This window comes from Opisthocomus hoazin, chromosome 6 (genome assembly GCF_030867145.1).
Source record: "Opisthocomus hoazin isolate bOpiHoa1 chromosome 6, bOpiHoa1.hap1, whole genome shotgun sequence".
Lineage (NCBI taxonomy): Eukaryota > Metazoa > Chordata > Aves > Opisthocomiformes > Opisthocomidae > Opisthocomus > Opisthocomus hoazin.
Genome location: NC_134419.1, coordinates 56,869,360 through 56,884,351, shown reverse-complemented (window position 1 = coordinate 56,884,351; position 14,992 = coordinate 56,869,360). Strand labels below are relative to the sequence as shown.

The 14,992-nt window shown below is 40.9% G+C and overlaps 1 protein-coding gene across 22 annotated transcripts in view; it reads right to left on the bottom strand.

Annotated features, from left to right (window-relative positions):
- The window catches only part of PCDH15 (protocadherin related 15), a 1,100,829-nt gene that overhangs the window by 230,798 nt on the left and 855,039 nt on the right, over positions 1–14,992 (bottom strand). For all 22 annotated transcript variants that reach the window (XM_075423218.1, XM_075423232.1, XM_075423229.1 and 19 more), the window contains one exon: positions 14,037–14,149. In XM_075423218.1, coding sequence (XP_075279333.1) covers positions 14,037–14,149 — 113 coding nt within the window. The remainder of the gene's footprint in view (positions 1–14,036; positions 14,150–14,992) is intronic.

Sequence of the window (14,992 nt, the reverse complement as noted above, 5' to 3'; positions counted from 1 at the left end):
CTGCAGGATACAGTATGCAAAATGCATGACTCACAACAATGTACTCAAACTTACTTTCATTATCACTGGTGAAATATCTGTAAGTAGATGAAAATTTTCTTTGATGGATAAATATAACTGACTTTTCATTGTATGGTTAGACTGATTTTTTAAATTACATTAAAAAATCATGCCTTACTTGAAATAATTGCATAAAATAATACTATGTCTTTTATTTCTTCCTATTCAGTGATAATGATACCTACATCCCAACACAGAACTGTTAAGCTTAAAATTGAGATAAAGTTTGCAAAATACCTGCACCACCACGCATACAACCCCATGCAAAAAAAATTACCATTGCATCCTAGATCTTGCAACGTTCGCGTGAAACTAACAAAATAGTAGGATGCTATCTGAAGAAGATTCACAATATATCCAAAAACGGACCTCTGGCTGTCAGTAAATGAGCAGGTTCTTTTGCTTTTGGAAATTAATGTGGGGTTTAGAATTCATGCATCCATTTAAGCACGCTGTAAAAGAATTACACTAAACTTTACTGACAGAAAATACCAACCTAAACAAGACAGAGAGGACCTCCAGTGGGCTACCTAGAGCCCCTCTCATAGAGATCAAAACAAGAACCACTGCCTGGTTGAACCATCTTTGTACATTCTGTGAGTTACATTGGTCTTTCGGTCCAGTTACCTTTTCAAAAGCACCCCAGCAGGAACCTTATACGTCATAAATTCCATTGCCATAATTGCTCCCAGTCTTGCATTCATCTCTTTTCCAAAGACCACCAAAATCCTCTGTGCTTCCCCTGCCATTGATTGTACCCTAGCATTTCAAGAGACACAGTAAAAGAAGTAAGGAAATGTGTCTGGCAAACACATTTGCTAGCTCACTGAAGGAGATGTAGTACCGGAGAACTGCAATCAGGTCACTTTAGATTCTCTGTTTAACACAAGAACAAGGAAAGAGCCCAGGAGCTTCAGACACTCAAACTTAAACTTGGCTTCAAGCTGTGAAGAAGATGGAAACATGACATAGCATTTAAATCAATGTAATTAAAAAAAGGAGCAGTCAGCACAGATACAGAGAAGGAAGGTCAGGTTTGACAAAGTTGCTTCTCAAGTGCGTAACTGAATTGGGAGATAAAGCTGAAACTAGGGACATAATTTATCTAGATTTATGGTAAACTTTCGGATTGTATATCACACACTGGATTAATTTACAAGGTCAGAAAGTACAGCATAAGGAAAGAACTACTGAAATAGACCAAAAATTGGCTTAAGGACAAAAAGCACAGAGTATCTTTAGAACATAGGAGAAATTTGACTTTACTGTCAGTGAAGTTTGTGATGTGGCAGTGAAATGAAATTTGCACTTAATGTGTCTAGACATTATGCTTAAAAAAGCCCCAAACAGCACATTTTTTCTTCACGTATCAAGGATGACTGCAGTATCAGTAAGGCTTGTGACACTGTAGTGCAGTGAACTGTAATACTTACTGCTTCCCACCTTTCCAAATGATGAAACTCTTTCTTCCCTTCAGCTAAAGAAAACACCAACTCTATATGTGAGGGAGCAACTGGAATGCATTGAGCTTGGCCTGGTGGCAAATGAGGAAGGAATTGAGAGCTTGTGGGTTAGAATTAAGGGACAGGCTCCTAAGGGTGACATTATGGTGGGTGTGTACTACAGGCCACCTGACCAGGAGGAGGAAGTTGATGAGGCCTTCTACAGGCAGCTGCAAGCAGCCTCACAGTCACAGGCCCTGGTTCTCAAGGGGGACTTTAACCACCCTGACATCAGCTGGGAAGACCATACAGCTAGGCAGGCGCAATCCAGGAGATTCCTACAGAGCATCGACGATAACTTTCTGATGCAAGTGGTGGAGGAACCAACAAGGAAAGGCGCGCTGCTGGACCTTGTGTTAACAAACAAGGAGGGACTGGTGGAGGATGTGAAGGTTGGAGGTAGACTCCGCTGCAGTGACCATGAAATGGTCGAGTTCAGGATCGTGCGTGGAGGAAGCAGGGCGATAAGCAGGATCAAAACCTTGGACCTCAGGAGGGCTAACTTTGGCCTCTGCAGGGAGCTACTGGGAGGAATCCCGTGGGCCAGGGCTCTCGAAGGCAGGGGGGTCCATGAGTGCTGGTCGCTCTTTAAACATCACTTCCTCCATGCTCAGGAGCAATGCATCCCCCTGAGAAAGAAATTTAGCAAAGGAGGCAGGAGACCTGCATGGTTAAACAAGGAGATTCTAGCAGAGATCAGGTGGAAGAGAAAGGTCCACGGAATGTGGAAAGAGGGGCAGGCCGCTTGGGAAGAGTACAGGAATGTGGTCAGAGCGTGCAGGGATGCCACGAGGAAGGCCAAAGCCCACCTGGAATTGAAGCTGGAAAGGGATGTAAAAAACAATAAGAAGGGCTTCTTCAACTACATCAGCAGCAAAAGGAAGGCTAGGGACAACGTGGGGCCGCTGCTGAACGAGGCAGGTGTCCTGGTGACAGAGGATGCAGAGAAGGCAGAGCTACTGAATGCCTTCTTTGCTTCAGTCTTCAGTGCCAAGGCAGGCCCTCAGGAATCCCAGGCCCCGGAGGTAAGAGAGGAAGCCTACAAAGAGGATGACTTTCCCTTGGTCGAGGAGGACTGTGTGAGGGATCGCTTAAGCGATCTGGAATACCACAAATCCATGGGCCCTGATGGAATGCACCCATGAGTGCTGAGGGAGCTGGCGGATGTCATTGCTGAGCCATTCTCCATCATCTCTGAGAGGTCCTGGAGGACAGGAGAGGTGCCCGAGGACTGGAGAAAGGCCAATGTCACTCCAATCTTCAAAAAGGGTGAGAAGGAGGACCTAGGCAACTACAGGCCGGTCAGCCTCACCTCCATCCCGGGAAAGGTGATGGAGCAGCTTATCCTGGAGCTCATCAACAAGCAAGTGGAGGAAAAGAAGGTTATCAGGAGTAGTCAGCATGGGTTCACCAAGGGGAAATCATGCCTGACCAATCTGATAGCTTTCTATGATGGCATGACTGGCTGGGTAGATGAAGGGAGAGCCGTGGATGTTGTCTACCTAGACTTCAGCAAGGCTTTCAACACGGTCTCCTATAACATCCTCCTAGGGAAGCTCAGGAAGTGTGAGCTGGATGAGTGGCCGGTGAAGTCGATTGAGAACTGGCTGAATGGCAGAACTCAGAGGGTTGTCATCAGCGGCGCTGAGTCTAGTTTGAGGCTGGTAACTAGTGGTGTCCCTCAGGGGTCAGTACTGGGCCCAGTCTTGTTTAATTTCTTCATCAACGACCTGGATGAAGAGTTAGAATGTACCCTCAGCAAGTTTGCTGATGACACCAAACTGGGAGGTGTGGTAGATACATCAGAAGGCTGTGTTGCTATTCAGCGTGACCTGCATAGGCTGGAAAGTTGGGCAGAGAGGAACCTGATGAAGTTCAACAAAGGCAAATGCAGGGTCCTGCACCTGGGGAGGAACAACCCCATGCACCAGTACAGGCTTGGGGTGGACCTGCTGGAGAGCAGCTCTGCAGAGAGGGACCTGGGTGTCCTGGTGGACGACAGGTTGACCATGAGCCAGCAGTGTGCCCTGGCTGCCAAGAAAGCCAATGGGATCCTGGAGTGCATCAAGAAGAGTGTGGCCAGTAGGTTGAGGGAGGTTCTCCTTCCTCTCTACACTGCCCTAGTGAGGCCTCATCTGGAGTACTGTGTCCAGTTCTGGGCTCCCCACTTCAAGAAAGATGAAGAGCTACTGGAGAGAGTCCAGCGGAGGACTACGAGGATGATGAAGGGACTGGAACATCTCTCCTACGAGGAAAGGCTGAGGGAGCTGGGCTTGTTCAGCCTGAAGAAGAGAAGGCTGCGAGGAGACCTAATACATACATACAAATATCTGAATGGTGGGTGTCAGGAGGATGGGGCTAAGCTCTTTTCAGTAGTGCCCAGCGACAGGACAAGGGGCAATGGGCACAAAATGAAGCATAAGAAGTTCCGTCTGAACGTGAGGAAGAATTTCTTTCCTCTGAGGGTGATGGAGCACTGGAACAGGCTGCCCAGGGAGGTTGTGGAGTCTCCTTCTCTGGAGATATTCAAGACCTGCCTGGACAAGTTCCTCCACAGCTTACTGTAGTTGACCCTGCTTCGGCAGGAGGACTGGACTACATGACCCACAGAGGTCCCTTCCAACCCCTACCATTCTGTGATTCTGTGATTCTGTGAAGTCATTATGCCAGGTTTTAAGCGGTGGATGTTTAAATTTTAAATGAAAAGATGTCTGTGAACTGCAAAAAAGAAATACAGCTATTTCTGTAAATAAAAGACATTACAGAACCTAGTATATACAGATTTTAATATTTTTGTTGCTCTGTGACTGTTGACACAAAATTTAGGGTCAATCTTAACTCACAATCTCTTGTCTTTCTAATGTATATCTGTGACAATGCTCTAAAGGCACAGAAAAACTTTTACAATGCTGAGATGCTGCTAAACACAGGAAAAGCTTGCTGTTTTTAATATGCATGCAATACACTTGTAAAAAGACTGATATAAAGAAACATTTTATTGGCGTATAGGAAGGGGTTTGGTTTTCCTGAACACTTTGTTCTTCCTCTCCTCAATCACCAACACAAGACCTATCTCTGCACTCAGATTTACAATTCTACATCAACTCGTATCACTGTATTACACACAAGGCAGACAAAAAGACTGCCTCAGAAAACAGAAATTTCAAGACTGTTTGGACTAGGTACGCTTCTGCGACAGTGACAAACCAAGAGAAGTAATTGAATACTGAGTTCACTCAGGGGATGAGCATTTGAAAAGCGAATTTAAAAAGCAGTTATTGTACTTAATACCTACAAGAGATACACAGCAGTTCAACCAAACTAATTATTTTGAATATTTCATCTTTGTCAGGAAGTGAACAACTATTTAATGAAAATACATTTCTTCCATTCTTTTTCTAATCTATCATCATGATTACAAAAACACTCTCATTTGTTCAGTTCGTGTTCTACTTTGAGCAAGAGCAATACTCTGTTTCCCATTATAGCTAATACATCTCCTCTCTTGTGCAAGAATATCAGAGGAGACTATCTTCAGTTGCATTTCAAGAGACACACTTCCAGAACAAAGGTGATGTAATTTTGGAAAACCACACTTGCCACGTGGGCTATATTTTATTTCCCACTGTGCACTCAGAGGAACTGGAGAGAAAACACCAATATTCAGGAAGATAAGCTTTTTAACATATAGGTTACTTTCTAGAGACCTATTCAATAGCACTCACTCTGAAGTTTTCTCAAAGTTCTCAACAGCTGCAGCCCAGACATACTTCAAACAAGTAAGTCTTGTGATTAAACCAAATAAACAGGGTATTACTCTGTGCTGATATCCCTATTTACCAACATTTCAAAATTTAAAAAAGCAAAGAAGAATAAGCACAAATCCTCTTAAACGCAGGAAAATATATTCTTTGTGATACACCGGAGGAGGGGAAAATTCGAGCTACCCTGAAAAAAGATAACAAATAAAGGTCAATAAATGCATGAAGCCAAGAGATCCAAATAGGATGAGAAATGTTGGAGGCTGACATTGTTACAAACACCTACCAAACAATGCAAATATGAAGCTTCTGAAATGGTGAAAAAAGTCAGATAATTCAGGACTTTTTAAGCCTCAGAAAACATGGACTTTGGACAATTTTTGTAACAATGGTCCAGGAATTGCCAGTCTAGTGAGCATCAATTGATGCACGTCTTCTCATTGCCTACTAGCACTGTGTTTTTCTGAAACTCATAATAATAAAAACACTATAAGAAGAACTGTACTAGATCAGACCAATAATCCATCCAGTACAAAATCATCGTTGCAGCTGCAGCCACAGACAGAAGCATAAAGATGAATGTAAGCCTCTCAGATTTCCCTGGATTTCTCTTTACATCACTAGATTTTTCTTCCATGAGCCAGCCCTGCCTCCCCTTGAGCCCATGTCAACTTTCGGACTCATATTGCTCTCTGTCAAAGCAGACAAACTATATTAGATGAAGAACAACATTATTTTGTCTGTTTTGTACTTGCCACCTGCTTGTTTCATTTGCTAACCCTTAGCTCTGGCATGCCAGGAGACACTGAACTATTAACTCCTCTTCACTATCAGAATTGTGACACTAGATTTTATGGGTGTCTATCATATCTTCTTCCTTCCTCACCTGACACCTGTCTGAGCATGCAGGTTAGGGTTAACGTGTAAGTTTAGAAAAGTCAGAGCCTGCCTGGAACTCTACGGCAACAAGAAAGGCTTCTACAGGTCCTTCAGTAGCAAAAAAACAGGGAAAATGTAGGCCTGCTGCTGAGTGGGACAGGACAACAGGGGACATGGAAAAGGCTCCAATACTCAATGTTATCTTCTCAGTATCTACAGGTAATATCTGTCTTCTGTAATCTCTGTCTCTGAGACCCACAGAACAGTCTGGATCAAGGAAGACAGAGGATGATCATGTTAAGGAGATATTTAAAGACACTGGACACACATGAATCCAGGGGACCTGATGGAATGCACTCACACACCACATGGGAGCTGGCCAGTGTTATTGCAAGACCCCTCTCTGCTACATTTGCAAAGTTCGTGGCAGTTGAGAGAGGTTCCTGAGGTCTGGAAGAAAACAAACATCACTTTCATCTTCAAGAAGGGTAACAAGGAAGATCCAGGGAAGTACAGACCAATCAGCCTCAAATCAATGCTAGGGAAGGTCGTGGTGGAGCAAATAATTCTGGAAACTATTTCCAAACATACAACTGACAGGGTTGGGAGTCATCATTGTGGGTTTATGCAGGGCAATTCATGCTCGACCATCCTGATTAGCCTCTACAATAAGATGAATGGCTTGGTGGGTGTGGGGAAAGCAGAGGATATTATTTATCTTGACATTAGTAACGCTCTTGACACTGTCTCCATACGATCTCATAGCCAACTTGTGAAGTATTGCCTAGACAGATGGATAATGAGGTGTACTGAAAACTGACTGAATTGCTGGATTCACAGCATTCTGATCCCACAGCACAAAGTCCAGCTGGAAGGCAGTTAATAGACATACAACCAGAGGTAGATAGTGGTGCACCACTGTTTGACATCTTTATTAATGACCCAGTTGATGAAACCAAGTGCACCCTTAGCAAGTTTGCAGGTGATACAAAACCAGGAGAAGTGGCTGATTTGCCCAGATGGGTGTGCCGCCACTTGGAGGGACCCTGACAGGCTGCCAAAATGGGCAGATGGGTGTCTCATGCAGTGCAAAAGAAAGTAAAATGCCAAGTCCGGCACCTGGGGAGAGATAACCCCAGGCACGAGTACATGTTAGGGGCCAACTAGCTTGAAAGCAGCTTTGCAGAGCAGGACATGGGGGTTCTGGTGGATAAATTGAACAAAATGCCCTTGCAGCAAATGTGTGCTGCATTAGGAAAAGCACTGCCAGCAGGCTGAGTGCTACTTAGAACTGATGAGACACATCTGGAGCGCTGGGACCAGTTCTGGGCAAAAACAACTGAAATACAAGTTGCTTCATTTAAACAAGAAGAAACTCTTTTAATCTGAGAATAGTGAAACACTGGACTGGTTGCCCAGAGAGCCTGTGGAGTCTCCAGCCTTGGAGATACTCAACACCCACCCCCATCCCCAACCTGAGTGAAGGGGTGGGACTGGATAACCTCCAGATATGCCTGTCAGTTTCAGCAACTTTATGATTCTGGAATAGCTCAGAATCATAATAAGCTTTTCTATTTCAGTATTTCAACCTTTGAAATCATTCCAAGTTTTTTAAAAAGCAAGGGGCCTCAGGCAAGTGCTCTGCTTCATTACCTACCTGTTTTTGAAAACTGATCATTTAGCCTCACCCTCTACACTTGCCAGTGGCTGGCAAAGCATCCTCACTGAGTCTCCCTGTACTTCCACTCTGAACAGAAAAGAGTCTTTGTTCAATGAATATACCATACAAAACATGGTACATATACACTTTACTTTCTGCCTTCAAAGTGCACATTTGTCCACAGTTTGGTTCTGAGACTGCTGTTGAAGCTATTTTTCTGTAATGCAGTAAGCTTTGAACATCCTTGAGAGTAATGGCCAGGAGACATCAATGAAGTTCGCACCAGGAAAAGAGAAAATAATTAACCCTCACTGCGAGTAGTAGGAGAGCATTACTTTCTGTCATTTCTGCTGATATCTGTATCAGGGAAAATCATGCACATTGCAAAGGGCTTAACTATACTGGAACAGCCAATACATGTACTGGAAGCATCTCTGTGATCCAAAGTACCTCCACCTGATAGGAAAAGTGGCCTTTCCAGCTCCCAGGTGGTTTCTTGGGATGAGCAGGAAAACAGGCAGACAAATTCGTGCCATGCCAGTACCACAACAGTATTCACATAATCAAATGCATGCACTAGTGGATGCTACTTTACATTTGTAGCAAAGCTTCACACACAATATTTCTCCATTACATGGAATTTGGTCTGGCTTATATTCAGGCTGGCTTACATTCAGGCTCAAGCTCTATATGCATACTCAAAGCAAGTACAACACTTTTATTAAAACCTCCTGTGCCTAGTCTCAGCCTATATAAATGCCAAAGCCAATTTGGCAGGGGGAAGCCTTCTAAAAATTGGAAATCACACTCCATTCAAAGATTCCAGCCTGGAAAGTAAACAGAGTAGGTATTGCTGCTGGAAAGTTCAACACCACTTCTTGCAGAATGGGACCGCAAACCAATTTTCTTGTAACACTGGAATTTCAAACAGTCTGTTCAACTCTGACACACAGCGTTGACCCTCTGTTACGACCTAAGCAACAAGGAAGAGAAATCTCACTACAGAATTGTTTCTATGGTATTATCTGTCACAAGGTTAACGCCGATCTGACTGAAACACCATCTGGGGATAACAGATTTTTGAGATAGGTGCAGAAGATATGGAAAATACTCTGTAAGGAAATTCTTCAAAATCTTCTGCACAGCTGAAGCACAGTGCTGAAGTACACTTCTGTTACCAACAGCGCTGTGAAGGCACCAAAAAACCAAGCAACTGTGACACAAAGCAACTCTTTTTGTAAGAGCCTATTCCCTAACAACCAGAAAATTCTCAGATCCAAGGAAAAGTCTTATTAAAAAGTCAGGCTACAATTGTTATTTGAAGCTGGGAAACTTACCCCTGGCCTCCCACCCCTTTCTTTTTTTAAATCAAATTGGAGTTTTTATTGAGATGTAAAATTCAGATAAATCCTTCCCCAGTTTCCCAATGGCACAAATACAATCAAACACAACAGACAGTGGTTTAAGAATTAACCAGAGGTTGTATGAAAACCTACTTTAAAACTACATTACAAATTCACAAATTTAATTTCTCCAATACACAGGTGTCCACATGAGATTAACAAAACATTCCTCTCTTTTTCCACCTCATGTTATAATCTTCAAAGTATTTTCAGTTTTGAAGACTGATTCTGTAATCATAGTAAATAACATTGCTATTTATTCATTTAGAGAAGGATCACTTTTTGCTTTACAAGACACTGAAATAATCCAAGAAGTCACAAAGTTTTAAACTATTTCATAAAGTAAAAACTCTTTATGATTTGCTAGTGACAATTTCTCCCCCAAATCTCCATTTTGGGATACGCATTCTTTGGACTGGACTGACAGCCTTTGTGGTAGTGTAAGTCCTCATCCTCCACCTACAACAAAAGCCACACCAGTCTCTACGACTAAATTACCACTCAGCACAAATGATTTTATCAAAATCTGGTCTCTTACAGGCATGGTAAATTCCTCCATAGTGTAGCATTTTCTTTCATTAGTATTTCATTGACTGTGTAAGCACATCTAGCCTTCAGTAGTCTACCCACTTTGCAAATTGATTTTAACAGAACTGTCAGGTTAGATTTTGTCTGATTGACAAATAACCGATGTTTAAATCGGAAAGGAACAAAGTGCACTGATTTGATTAATTTTCCTATTTGTTTCATGAAATACACACTAAAAAAACCCCAAAATCAACCAACCAACCAAAAAAACCCCAAACAACTCACTGACACTTTTTAGAGCTAGTAACAAGAAAATAGTCTCATATCTACAGTGCAGTGGTCATGTTTTTTCCAGAAAGGTGATCAAAGCTGTTGCCATTTTCTTCAAGCAGCTATATCCCCTTCTGCAAGCAAAGAGGTATCAGAGGTGAAGTTAACTCTGCTGAGGGCTAAACAGATTACATGCTTTCCTGTTACAAATCATTGCCCTTCAGGGGAAAGATAGATACTTTAGTGACAATGCTAAGGAAATGAGAGTTTTAATAGGTTTATTATTTTATTGAGAATCTCAGCAGAAGTTTCAGCAAGGCTGCAGATCAAAGATGTAATTATTTTTTTGCTTTTGAGGTTGCTGAAAGCATGCTCCCACTCACTGTAGCTTTGGTTTGATTTCTCTAGCAAGTACCTCCTGTAAAGCAAGACTGTCTGCTCCGGAAGAGACTGTTTTCTCTCCAAATTGTCTGCTCTCCAAAGAGACATGTAAGTCCCTGCCTTACCAACATGAATCTTCAAAACTACACACGTATGCATATAACTAAAACTTCAACCAAAAGAAGCAATTGGTTTCAAAAAATGAATTAGTATTATTGGCTGTGTTTTTGCATTTCATGAACAATCTTTTATAACAGAAGCAACTGCAAGTAAAGGGAAAGAACATTTACCGTTCATTATGTTCACAACCTTACACATTTTGGGTCTCATATACACTATATTTTTAGTTACAGTATTATTAACACTGGAAAGCCCTTTCAGTTTAAAGGCTCTAAATCCACATGCTTTTTGTGACTGCCTTGCAGCTGCCACATGGAAATTTCAATGGGACACAAAAAAAAACCCCATGTTCTTTTGTAAAAGGCCTTCTTGCTTTGCAGGGAATGGAAGTGACATGAGCTTTCCTAGGAGGGCAAACAAGTTTGCCTCCTTGCTTATCATTCAATATCTTCTGAAGATAGCAGGGGAGCTGAAAACCAGCATTTCTTCTTAAGAAGTTTAGCTTTTTCCATTGTCTACTTATTTGAGAGTTCAACATTAAGCAGCCATGCAGTTTTTATATCACAGATGAGTGCACCAATTTCCTGTCTACCTTACTTCATGCATTCTGATACTCATGTAATGACTTAACTACCTTTTTCATTTCATTGTTTCCCATAATATTTTGGCAGGAAAAAAAAAATCGATCTCCTGATATCAGAGGGAATATTTTAAAGATTAAGTTTAGCGAGTCCTGCAAAATATTGCACCCCACCAGATAAAATAGAATCAGATTCGACAGCTTCAACACTGTGACAAATGCAAACTTGAGAACGTGCAAAACAAGAATCTGAAGATTTGATTTTGTACAAGCCTGAGACACTATAGCAGTTCAAAAGGCCCCTGAACAACACAGCATTAAACTTTTATTATTCTAGCAGGTGGCATATTATCATTCTTACAGACTGATAATTTTCCTTATTTTCCCCTTGACTGCACAAATAACACAGCAATATGAAGCTAATAATGCCTATAAACATTTCCATTAACAACAGAGCTTGCTATTTAGGCACACAGAATGCGGTAATGGATCAATGTAATTGTTTTTTTTAATTGGTGTATTGTAATATTGTATATGGCTGCTGAATTTTGACAACATCAATGGTGACACCAAATAAAGCACTACAGGACTTTAACCCATAACTTCTTAACATGTTTATTTAGATATTAAAGCACCTAAGTTTCTTCATCTGTCCCAGTGACAGCAGAACTCCACAACAGGAAGTAAGCTCAAAACTAGATTATTAGAAAAGAATCTAATCACAAATTATTTCACTCTAAGCATATACAAGCTCTGTACTTTGATGGGCACGCAATCAACTGAGGTAGGAATTATCATAAGTATTTAAAAAGGTGTTGAGTTATTAAAATTCCTATGAACTGCAATTTTATTTCATCTTCTGCCATACTGTCATCAGTTACGTTCCTCAGAAGATACAGAACGGACCTGTATATTAACAAACTTATAACCATCTTCCCAGAGAAACTGCTGCTCTGTCTGAGATGCACTAAGGGAGCCTGCAAATCTGTCCCTAACTCTCCTGTGCCTAATAAATGCTCAGAGTTACTATTAAAAAAAAGAAGAATTCCTACAAGTTACACAGGTACTACCCACAGTCAGCTGTTGCATGGCCAGGCACAGGCACAGCTGGGGACCCAGATTGCTCTGTCACATCATTTTTGTGTATGTTCCTTCATCCCTTCTTATTTTGAGAGCAGAAATGTCTGTCATTGCTCCCCCCACTCACAAATGCTTGAAAGACTGAGCTTTGCTTTTGCTCTGAAGGAAAACAGAGAACTAAGTCCTACTCAGATTTTCCCTGAGGAACGATAGCAAGCGTTTTGGTCTGACTGCATGACAGGCCAAAAGCATTGAGGCTGAGAGCTAGCAAAACTATGGCACATGATTTCACAGAGGTTTATAGGATGGTATAGAAGGAGCTGCTCTTGCCAAAGGGACTGCCTGTTGCCAGTGCCATCATTAACACCCCTCAAAAAATTAGGGGGCGTATGAGATGCAAATAAATAATTCTTATCATAAGAGTGAAACCCTTGCATTTAGAACTAGATTAAACATTACTAACAAACAGCAAGAGCTTTGTGACATCCCTGTGTAAAAACATGCTGCGGTTTGGAAAGCCCACTCTTCTCCATGGAACGCACTGATAAATATATGAGTGATCTACTACTTTAAAATAGGCTACTGCGATTCCTTTCTCTTTTGTTTGCTCCTCTGCTTACCAGTAAATACAGCAAAACCTATACAATTTTCTGTGTCATTAGACAACAGCTTTAGGGACAACTCCAGACTGTCCAGAAGAACCAAATGTAATTGTGCTCTTTTCTCATTAGAGACTGTCTTTACTGTACTGACTTTTGCAGCCCAATCACGCAAATTTCACCTGCAGCAAAGCTTACAGCTTTGTACAATTTCGCTCTAAGTAAAAATAATTGCTTACTGTTTTTAACAAGTTTAGCAATTAAATATTGATATCATCACCACCTATTCTTTTGCTCTTAATCCTCAAAGTGGCAAAAAAGCAGCAAAAACTGAAAATATTTTATACTTGTAAAACTGGGACTATGTAACCCGATGAAGATACATTTTGACATTTTCTGTAAAGACACACTCTTCACAATTAACTAATACGTGCTTTGATCACTTGACTCAGTTAAGAACAACTGCAGACTGTTAACGAGTCAGACTGTAAAATTAAGGACAAAGCAGTACATACAAATGAGGAGGGATGCCAACACTCCTCATCGATAGTGGGATTTGAAAAGACCCACAGTAATGGTTTATGTCTTTTCACAGCAATAGGAGCTGAATGAGATCAGTACTAGTTGTGTTTCAGAAACTTTCTTTTTATTCAGTAGCAGAGCTCTGAGGGTGAGCTACTTTTTATTTTTCATCATCCCTGAACAAAAAACAAAAAAAAAACCAAAAAAAGGTAAAAATCCAACTAAACAACAACAACAACCCAAAAACAAAACAAAACCACGCAAAAATTGCTACAAGATGTGGAGATGATTTTTTGTTCTCCTTGCTCCCAATATTCAGTACTCAGACAATTATTTGTATCTATATGATTCTTCAGCATACGTTGTAAACTGGAGAAAACATGAAATATAAAACAAATGCTTTCTCAGGACAACTGAGTTCGTAAAAAGCACATGTACAAGTAGTACTTGGTTTGTTCATACAATACCAGTCTAATAAGAAATGTTAAAACTCTACCATGATTCATTCCCTTTTCAAAAATGCTTCACTCCCTTCTTCCCCATGATTGTGTTAAATGATGCCTGACGGGCTAAAAAATAAAAAAGAACAATGCAGGAAAGACAAGCAAGTCCACCTCACATTTTCTCTAGAGCTTTTTGTTACTGAGCAGTTTTCAAAAGCATATGGAAATAAGAATCTAGCCAAAATTACCTTAATAACCAAGTCAAACTTCTGGTGTAAATCCCTATTTATTGGCTTTAGGAGTGTGAGTACAGCTGTTGTGAGATTCATATGGAAATACTGTGGATAATCCTCAGGAGTACCTGTAAAAAAAGACATTGAGGTTTGAATAAATGCTGTTCATGAAAGATTTAGTTAAACAATACATTTGTTTTACTCAGTAGTCATCAAAGGAGCAAAATGAATCCTGTTATTATAAGGATAAAATATTGCATCATGCGTACATGGAGCTTAAGGATACTACTAACATTTATGTATTTAGTGCTATTATTATTGCTATTATTACTTCCTTATTCTTCCTAACCATGAAGATTCTTCTCAACTGTGAATCCCTAAGTACTTGGTAACAACAGGAGCCCAAACACACCTGCAGCTGGTGGAAATTCTGCTTCTTGGCTTCCAGAAGATATGTATAAATCTAACCAGATAAGATGACATATGGAGAAATGAGCTTTCACCACAAATCGTCTTGCACTTGTATCCACCCACATTCCTGAAACCCAGCTTGCTAAAGACACTGAGATTTTCTCTCTCCAGCTTTGAAGTATGTTTCTCCTGAAGTATCATTAGTCACAAAGCACAGAACACTATGAACCGTTTTTTGAGTGCACACATTTAAACGAATATACGCAATGAGGTCGTGTGACAAAGATGTTACCACTAAGTTCATGATAGTCGTGTTACTGCTCGCAGATCATGCCCTTACATTTGCAATTTAAAATGCACATTTTAAATACCTTAGTTCTTGTAGTACTCTGTTGCACCTATGAGCAAGCTCTTTAATGCATTATTAATAACATATACAGAAGTTTTAACAATAGATACATTATTTTAGAAATCCTTCTAAGAAAGTAAGTTCTTCATCAAAGAGGAAGAACCAGATGAAACCTCATCTGCGTCTAACAGCTTCCATTTATTGTCAGCAG